This window comes from Aquarana catesbeiana, linkage group LG04 (assembly GCF_042186555.1).
Source record: "Aquarana catesbeiana isolate 2022-GZ linkage group LG04, ASM4218655v1, whole genome shotgun sequence".
In the NCBI taxonomy this organism is placed as follows: Eukaryota; Metazoa; Chordata; class Amphibia; order Anura; family Ranidae; genus Aquarana; species Aquarana catesbeiana.
This window is the reverse complement of record NC_133327.1, coordinates 567,022,814-567,033,066: the sequence shown is the minus strand read 5'-3', so window position 1 is coordinate 567,033,066 and position 10,253 is coordinate 567,022,814. Positions and strand designations below refer to the sequence as shown.

General features: G+C 41.9%; 1 protein-coding gene across 2 annotated transcripts in view; it reads left to right on the top strand.

Moving 5' to 3' along the window:
- The first annotated feature begins 1,110 nt into the window (after window positions 1-1,110).
- Window positions 1,111-10,253, top strand: part of MERTK (MER proto-oncogene, tyrosine kinase) — a 166,634-nt gene continuing 157,491 nt past the window's right edge. Inside the window, exon 1 of one of the 2 annotated variants that reach the window (XM_073628043.1) lies at window positions 1,111-1,974. In XM_073628043.1, coding sequence (XP_073484144.1) covers window positions 1,902-1,974 — 73 coding nt within the window. In that variant the 5' untranslated portion in view covers window positions 1,111-1,901. The remainder of the gene's footprint in view (window positions 1,975-10,253) is intronic. The other variant, XM_073628042.1, reaches the window with a different exon arrangement.

Sequence of the window (10,253 nt, the reverse complement as noted above, 5' to 3'; positions counted from 1 at the left end):
AATGGGGGACACCTACTAGCAAACGTATGTAGTCATAAGACACGCCCCCTACCACACCCCCTTAAAGGAGGATTAACCAAAAAAAAAGTTAATTAAATCCACAAGGGCTTTTTTTACCACTACTATTCTTTTATATTGGCTTTTAAAATTTACAAATGCAGCAATTTAGAATTTGGATGAAAGGTTTAGCACTGGAAAACACTTTTTGAAAGATAAAAAGTGCATTTAATACACTATATGGATCAGACCAAAATGAGGGACAAATGAGGAGGAAAGAGGGACAGAGGGACATTGCTCCAAATCAGGGACAGTCCCTCCAAATCAGGGACAGTTGGGAGCTATGCACACAGGTTACATATGCCACAAACGTTAGAGTGAGAGCAATAATTTTAGCACTAGACCTCCTCTGTAACTCTAAAACATTGTAACCTGTAAAAAATTTTAAAGCGTCGTCTATGGAGATTTTTAAGTACTGCCTTACCTGCCTCCCCTGACTGCATGTCCCTGGTACAATATATATGTAAACCTCTGTGTAAATTGATGGCGATATAAAAGAATCTGTAATAAATAAATAATAAATAAAATACTGCTTTAAGTGAATTTCATCCAAATCATCAGGAAATTTGCACAGATATAGTCAACTTTGGTGTTTGCATACACTTTAACTTTTTAATAATTCAGGATCTGTCCAGTTTAGTTGCTAATTATTATTAGTATGCCCTTACATTTTAATTCCTACACCCCCCCCCCCCTACAAAAGTAAGAGTTTTCCTGTTAAATTCCACCATCAAAGCAGTTGATTTAAAGGGACTATGAAAAGGAGGGGGCAGCAAAGGCTCACACGAGGGGGGAGGAGGGTGTGCAGTTTATAAACAAAAAGATTTTTGGATTCCAGAAAACTGGATGTGAATTACAGACTATTAACAAATGTTTCCATAAAAGTATTACAAGTGGATGGCTATTATTATACCCATCAGTCTTCGCTGGTTTAAAGCCAAAAATCTGAAACCTCGTAACACAAATGGCTTTAAAAAGAAAAAGAAAAAAAAAATGAAGCGAAGTCCCCATCCCTCCCCCTCTGCAAACTCCACCTCTGGCATTGCTGAAGTTGGAGTGCAGCTTGCACACAGCCACTAAGGAGACTGCTGTGCAGACGTCACCCAGACTCTGCTCACTCATTCTGCAGCATAGCTTTGTACACACAGCAGCAGAACTGGACCTGGGTCACTGTGCGTATCCACTACAGGCAATAGTGAGCACTGATGATCCCCCCCCCCCTATCCCTGCTGCTCACACTGCCACCCTACTGAGGACTTGTCGCCTGGAGTCCCCTGTGTGTTGAATGTGACGCTGTAACCTGTGTGACTACTAATACACTTCACTCTGTATGCTGCTTGTGTTCTAATACAGCTTGTGTACATGTGTCCAGATGTTCTGTTGTATTGTAGGTTTCATCTCATGTTGACAGGTACTTCTGTTTAATATGACTTATTTCTACCATAGTCTTTTCATAGAAACATAGAAGAGTGACAGCAGAAAAAGAGTCCAACAAGTCTGCTGTCCCTTTTTGTTTGTTTTTTTCATTTTTGAACCTTTGTGTCTGAGTATAGATCTAGGTTTGTCCCAAGCATGTTTGAATTCACTTCCTGTTGACTGACTCACCAACGCTGCTGGAAGTCTGTTCCAAGCATCAACTACTCTTTCGGCAAAGCAATACTTTCTTTTTCTGAGCATGCGCTCTATCCCTTTCATCTTTGTGGTGTAACTTGTGAGTGTGTGTGTTTCTGTTATGTGAATCTGGAATTCCGGACTGTGTGACAATCCCCATTTACCACCCTTCAAGAAACTGTTGCACCTCTGGATTGTGTGCCGATTTCCTCTGGTGCCCTTCCCTTGGATCTATGGAAGAGATGCAAGCAGATCTGTGGAGGCATATTCTCATTCTGCTGGTGCACCCTCTGTTATTTGGAAGAGGTAGGAGGCTTTATTCTATGTTTGGTAGGAAACATTATCTTATGTTTTGTAGGAGTCATTATCCTGTTCAGTAATGCCGCGTACACACGAGCGGACTTTGACCGAACTGAGTCCGGCGGACAATTCGACCGTGTGTGAGCTTCATCGGACCTGCAGCTGACTTTTTCAGTCGAAAATCTGAGGGAACTTTAGATTTGGAACATGTTTCAAATCTTTACGTTGGAACTCCGCCGAACCCAGTTCTTATAGAAAAGTCCGCTCGTCTGTATGCTAGTCCGACGGACAAAAACCGACGCTAGGGCAGCTATTGGCTACTGGCTATCAACTTCCTTATTTTAGTCCGGTCGTACGTCATCACGTACGAATCCGTCGGACTTTGTTGTGATCGTGTGTAGGCAAGTCCGTTCATTCGGAAAGTCCGTTGGAAGTCCGTCGAAAGTCCGTCGGATAGTCCGTCGGGCCAATCCGGTCGAAAAGTCCGCTCGCGTGTACGTGGCATTAAGAGTCATTACCCTATGTTTAGTAGAATTTATTATCACTATTCTACAGTAGGTTTGGTAGTTGTCTTTGCCCTGGGTTTGGTAGGAGTGATTATCCTAGGTTTGGTGGGAGTCATTATCCTATGTTTTGGTAGGAATCATCCCCTAGGTTTGATGGGAGCCATTATCCTAGATTTAGTGGGATTTATTATCCTGTTTTGGTGGAAGTCGTTATCCTAGGGGTGGTGGGAGTCATTATCCGAGGTGTGGTGGGAATCATTATCCTAGGTTTGGTAGGAGTCATTATCCTATATTTGGTAGGAAACATTATCTTATGTTTCGTAGAAGCCATTATCCTGTTCAGTAAGAGTCATTAATCTATGTTTAGTAGAATTTATTATCACTATCCTACAGTAGGTTTGGTAGTTGTCTTTTCCCTGGGTATGGTAGGAGTGATTATCCTAGGTTTAGTGGGAGTCATTATCCTATATTTTGGCAGGAGTCATCCCCTAGGTTTGATGGGAGCCATTATCCTAGATTGAGTGGGATTTATTATCCTGTTTTGGTGGGAGTCGTTATCTTAGTGGTGGTGGTAGTCATTATCCGAGGTGTGGTGGGAATCATTATCCTAGGTTTGGTAGGAGTCATTATCCAAGCTTTATTAGGTGTCAGTATAAGGCTTGGTGGGTGGGAGTCATCATCCTGTGCTTCCTAGGTGTCATTGTTAAGCTTGCCATAGACAGGTCGAATCTCGGCCAGTTCAATAGGGACTGGCTGAGATTCGAACCATGTGTGGGCAGGCTGAATGTACCCAAGTTGATCGATAGATCAACTTTGTTACAACAGGCCTGTCTAATTATTGCTAATGACTATGACTGCGATTATTGCTAATGACTATTATAAATGCTAGCAGTAACCACTGTTTCCCCCCCCCCTCCCCCGAGAACACAATGGATCCACGGGAGGGATTCCCCCCATCAACAATGACTGTGTTGATAGGGGAATCGAGCGACTTTTTCCTGCAGTCCAGAAAATCGCTTCATCTATGGCCGGTTTTACTATCCTATGTTTAGTGGGAGTCAATATTATAGGTTTAGTAGCAAAAGCAGTAAAAATGGTTTCATTAGGTAACATCTGCTTTAGGTATCCATCCTTTTATGCCTCCACCAGCTCAAGATTCTTTTTTATCACACTACCAATCTTTATTAGGCAAGACTGGTTATCACCAGAATTTTTGTTGCCTGGATGACGAGGTTGGATCCTGCAACTGAAGCTGGCTGGCCATACACTTCTCAAATTTTGTTCAATTCCTGTTAGCTCGGCCAAAATTCAAGCAGTGTATTACCCTGCCAGTACCTCTCCATTCGATAAAGGCTGATTGTTCAAATCACTTTTTTGAAGGAGCCTGTCAGAAAATTGGCAGACGAACAGCGCCTGCATCCAACCAGATGCAGGCACTGTTTTAAGTATTATGATAGCTGGTGGCATCAGCTTTCAGAATGCAATAGCCCAGTTGGGGTTTGACAGATTAGTTAAATATGCTCTGTTAGTGTGGATGGAGGAATCCGCCAAGATTGCTGTCATCCAGCTTGCAGGATAACTTTAGGCAACATCTGATTTAGCTACCAGTCCTTATGTGCCTCTACCTGCTGCAGGATTATCTTTTTTCAAACCAAACATTTTTATCAGGCAATGATAATAGATGACATTCACTGAATACTTATTACTTGGAAGACCTGTGTGGGAGGGTTGGATCCTGCAACCTCCAGAGGACAGATTATATGAACTAACCAAATCACCTACTGTAGCTTGAATGGTAATAATTACTCTAAATAATTGCTGTAAACTCTATGCACTTTCCAAACCTGGAATCTTATATCTGGAGTGAGTTACAAGTTCCTTAGGTATGTTGTTAAGAAACTCACATTTCTTCCAGATGTGCCTCTGAAGAATTAAGTACCAGTCTTAATTCAGTACCAGAATTAAGTACCAGTACCAATATATATATATATATATATATATATTTTTTTTTTTTTTTTAATTGATATATATATATATATATATATATATATATATATATATATATATATATATATATATATATATATATATATATATATGTGTACACACAGTATATGTATGTATATATATTCTTCAATAACAGTGTATACCTTGTGGATGGTACATAATTCTCTAGGAGGCACATCTGGAAGAGATTTCAGTTTCTTAACAACATACCTAAGGAACTTGCAACTCACTCCAGATATAAGATTCCAGGTTTGGAATGTGCATAGAGTTTACAGCAATTATTTAGAGTAATTATTACCATTCAAGCTACAGTAGTTGATTTGGTTAGTTCATATAATCCCTCCTCTGGAAGTTGCAGGATTCAACCCTCTCACACGGGTTTAAATTTATATAGGAATATTAGTATGTGATTATATGCATCACCATAGAGGTAGATTGTGAAAATTTTATTTCATGTTTATGATCAGTCATTTTGTGCTAATACTGTAACAAAGCTTAGCACATTTTCTGCATTACCATTTCAGAGTGGAAGCCTCTGCTCTTATTTAAGATTGGAAATTTGTTTTTTTAATCATATAATGATTCTCTGGGAGGGCTTATGTGAAGATTTTATCTAGTTTATGATCAGGATTTTTATGTAGTTTTTATAGTATGTTGGTAATATGGTAATATGTGGTGTATTATTGGTAGTGTATTATTTGCATTTTGGTAGTGTGCTTATCTGTTTTCAATATGTGTTATTTATTCTATGTTGTATTGTAATAGTAAGGATGTTTTATTATAGTATCATTTTAATTTGTTTATTTGTACTAATTGCTGTTGTTGGTAATTTTAGTGTGTCATTGTGCTTTGTTCTGTTCATTATTGTGATCTTGTGTTGTCTTTGTTGAATGATGCTGTATCACAATGATTTCCCTTTAGGATTATTAAAGTATTCTGAATCTGACTCTGAATATAATGTTCCATTTGATATTTTGAGAATGGCAAAAAGAAATCAGTCTCTTAAAAAGCTGGTTTGGCTTTTTGCTGCATTCTAATTGATAGAGAATATAAAACCACACAACAAGTAGCTGCACATATATAGTTACTTCTGTGGAATTCATTCCTGTTTTAGACTCTTCTCCATCCTGCACAATACAATGAAGATCTTTTTGTGTGTTAAGACTTATTTAACAATCAAACAGCAACGTTGTGCATACCTCCCAATTTTCTGAGATGGGAATGAGGGACACCTATCAGCAAACGTATGCAGGCATAGGACACACCATTGCCACGCCCCCTTAAAGGAGAATTGTGCAAAAAAATAAGATTGGTTAAACCCACAAGTGCTTTTTTACCACTACTATTCATTTATATTGGCTTTTGGAATTTACAAATGCAGCAATTTAGAAATCATATGAAAGGTTTAGCACTGTAAAACACTTTTTGAAAGATAAAAAGTACATTTTATATTTATCTATATAGATCAGACCAAAATGAGGGACAGTTGGAAAGGTATGACGTTGTGTAGTAATACATGTCAACCTTTCAGGATCCAGCTTTTAGCAGCCTTCAATCAACTGGCAAAGGAAAGCTAATATATAATGAGCTGTTTTGCATGAAAAATACATAAAATAACTCACTGAGTATACATTGCTTTACTTCTGAGCATTTTGTGAACTTTTAGTTAATGTGCCCAGTAAATCAGTGGTAATACTTATATACTTTATGTACTACAATAAATAAACATGAGCATGGTTTCAGAAATTCAACCACAATGAATGCATACCATTTATTTTATTTTATTTTATTTTACTAAAATAATATTTATTATACTGTAATATATTGTAGTACTATGATGTACTATAATGTAGTGATTGTGGTGTACCCCAATCCCCTTTAAGACAATGAATGAGCTCTGTCGCCAAATTATTTTGTGGAATAACTTACTTATCACATTCTTATTGGTTTGGCTCAGATTGTTCCCACCATAAATAATGGCATTGTTATGGTAAAATGGACTGTTACAGGTGACCTTGGGACCGCTGGAGGTCAAAGTGTTTGTAAATCTTAGTTTTTTTGCTTTTTTAAAAAATAAAATAATAAACATGTCATACTTACCTGCTCTGTGCAATGGTTTTGCACAGAGCAGCCCAGATCCTCCTCTTCTCAGGTTCTCCCGCTGGCGCTCCTGGCTCCTCCTCCTCATTCAGTGCCCCTATAGGAAGCTGCTTCCAATGGGGGCTTCCAATGGGGGCACTTATGCACAGACACAGGCAGCGAGGCACGGCCCTGTTCCCTGCTCCCTTGTCACAGAGTTTGATTAACAGCAGCAGGAGCCAATGGCTCCCTCAACTATCGATCTGCCCTGCGAGGAGGGATAGATTCTGGAGAACCTCTGCTCTCATGTACAGTGCTGGATCGCGGTGGGGCTCAGGTAAGTATAATGGGGGGAGGCAGAAAAGGATACCAAGCACAGGAGGTCTTCTTTTACCTTAATGCATAGAATGCATTATAATAAAAAAACAAAGGATATGTTCACCTTTTCGAACCAGGGGCGTAACTAGAAATAGCAGGGCCCCATAGCAAAATGTTGTATGGGGCCTTCCTGCAAACAGCCCCCCCCCCACAGCTGCCCTAGTGTCAATGCAGCGTGACCTGTGCCCAATGCAGCGTGACCTGTGCCCCATACAGCATGACCTGTGCCCAATGCAGTGTGACCTGTGCCCAATGCAGCGTGACCTGTGCCCAATGCAGCGTGACCTGTGCCCCATACAGCGTGACCTGTGCCCCATACAGCATGACCTGTGCCCCATACAGCGTGACCTGTGCCCCATACAGCGTGACCTGTGCCCCATACAGCGTGACCTGTGCCCCATACAGCATGACCTGTGCCCCATACAGCGTGACCTGTGCCCCATACAGCGTGACCTGTGCCCCATACAGCGTTGCCTGTGCCCAATACAGCGTTGCCTGTGCCCAATACAGCCTGGTCTGCCTGTGCCCCATACAGCCTCACCTGTGCAGAGGAAGAGGCAAGCCACCTGGATCAGCAGAGAGCGGGATTGCCCGCTGTAATAGCTTTCATTTGAATTTCCCGTCTTCCTGGGGCTCATCGTCACATAGCCCCACCTCTTGGCCCGACGCCTTTGATGACGTCACACGTTCCTCACTGGATCAGCATTCTGTCTATCAAAGGCGCCGGGCCAAGAGGTGGAGCTATGTGAAGTGAGCCCCGGGAACACTGGACGTTCTAATGAAAGCTATTACATTGGGCAATTCAGCTCTCTGCTGATACGGACAGCTCGCCTCTTCCTCCCCTCTCTCTTCCCCTGGCTGGGAGACTGTACCGGTGGTGCTCTCATCCTCACCGGGCCCCACGCGGCTGCGGGCCCCATAGCACTCGCATGGGTCGCTATGGTGGTAGTTCCGCCCCTGTTTGGAATATTGCAGCCTCTCCCCCCCCCCCCCCCGTGACGGCGAACGGAGATCTTTTCCCGGCGCCCACTGTCACTATTTGAAAATAACACGGCTGTGCGGTGCTCTGCCTACACGGCCACATCATTCGTTCACAGTTTCTTGTAAATGACTTGAACTATAAGTGCTGTTTGTAGTTCTGAATGGACTGCGAAGGTGCTGATGAGCGATCTCATCGTTCGTTCACAAGCCCTGCAGCCTGTAAACAAACAGCCCGTATGCAGGTACAGGCTGAAAGGTACAGGGCTTGTCCGCAGAAGTTTGCCATTGCCCCCCTGATCCACTGATCAGGGGTGAAATGCTTTCCAGGCTCTTTAGGGAAAAAAATGAATGCACATTTTTTTCCTGCAAAAATATGTGCATTTATTATTCTTTCCTAAAAGGTGAACTTTAAAGTGTTACTAAACCCAGGACCCTACATTCACTCTGTCTGGTCTTCCACAGTACACAGAACTTGGAAATGCAATCATTTTAGTAATTATAAATTTCTAAATACTTTTTCTCATCAGCAGTTAGAGCAATCTTGTGACTTCTATCAGTGTCTGGTTAAAGCTTGTAGGATGAGTTTTCATTCTGCTCTGACTGTCCCATCAGGCTGCAGGACCCCTGACCCTCTGTCTGAACAATGCTGATTGGCCCAGTGCCGATCACATGCACCCTCCCAAGAAAAAAAAACCCTTATTGTAATACACACCAGACTTAGCATGTGCAGCTTGTTCCCTAGCCTCTGTTCTATCAGGAGATGGTTTGGGGACAGTGGAAGAAGGGGAGGAACAGAAAAGACAGGATCAAACAGCCTTTTTACACAATGCAGATGTTTAACCCCTTAGGTTCCACAGGGAGTATAACAAGCATTCTTCTGTTACAAGCATGCTTTACTGCATATACAGACTGCTTTTACTGTTGTGGGTTTAGTAACACTTTAAGGTTTTACAACCACTATCATCTCAAAATAGAAGACTCACCTACCAAGCACAACTCTGTCTACCTTATACCCATAAGCTGGCCATACACAGCTAAACTTCAGCCAATTCCAAATCTGCTGCAATTCAAACCATGAGTGAGCTGCCGACACCAACCAGCTTAACATATTTCTATTGAGCAATTGTAGGAACCGGGCGGGAAGAAAGGTTGGCTGAACAGTGACTGCAGCCAATCAGCTGCAGTCACTGCTGAGGTACTCTGACAGCTGCAGATGCTGGCCTTCAAAACTCAATAGCTGTCAGTGGAAGATTCATCCTTGCATGCTGTTAAGCGTGGATGGAGGAATCTATGGATTTCTCTCGTTCCACCCAGCAAGAAAACATTACATGTGTGGCCATCTTTAGAGATGCCACACTCCTTGTAGTCTTCTATTACAATCTTCTATGATTAGATACTGAGTAGATTCTGTAGATAGGGATTCCACTAAAAAGATTTGGTAGATCTCTGAAAAAATGAAATGTATTAGAGGCAGAGCGTATGGCCAGCTTCATAGTCATAAATGTTAGCAGAAAATACAAGATACCTGAAAGTATATGTAAAGCCAAAACTTTTTTGTTTTGGATAGCTTAGTGTAGGGTAAACCCCATATCATGTTATTTTTAATGACCCGTGTCTTACTGGAGAGATTTCCCTTTACTTCCCGTCCTGAAAACACAACAGAAAATTGAAGAAAAAGTTTTCCCAGTGAACAGAATTCCCATCTTGGAGAGTTGTCATAGGAACAGATGTCCCCATTGGAGGATTTTTACCTCATTATTTTTTAGCCAAGTGACAATCCCTTTCTGCCTCATTGACATTGGCCACCAGGATAATTAGAGAGGTTTGATTCTCAAGAGCAGAGAAAGCAATACAAGTTGACAGAGGATCTAACCCTTTCCTACTATATCCTAAACAATTTCATGATGTCCCATGGCAGCTTATCATGTGATCAGATGGTCCTACTCCTCTGCAGAGGTCACATGACCTAGGTATATGGTATGCTAAATAGCCAGCTTAGGATCAAGAACCAACAATTTCCGCAGCAAAACTATTTAGGTTTGTAAAGCTTTATTGTGGTCAGATACAAACAATGTTCAAGCATTTCTTAAAAGAGAAGTATGGGGAAACTAACACTGAGAATCGAGCGATTAAAGACCGACGATCGCTTAGTTCTTAGGGCTTCCCGAGCAGAGAGCTGGTGACTATCAGTCACCAGCTCTCTGCTCTGCCCCCCCCCCCCCGCGCTCACTGTAGCACTGGGCTGTGGAGGGGGCGGGGGCGGCAGGCTCAGGCTATCAGCGTCTCTGTGACTTCAGCTGACAGTGGACTTCAGCCCGCTGTCTGCTGAAAACA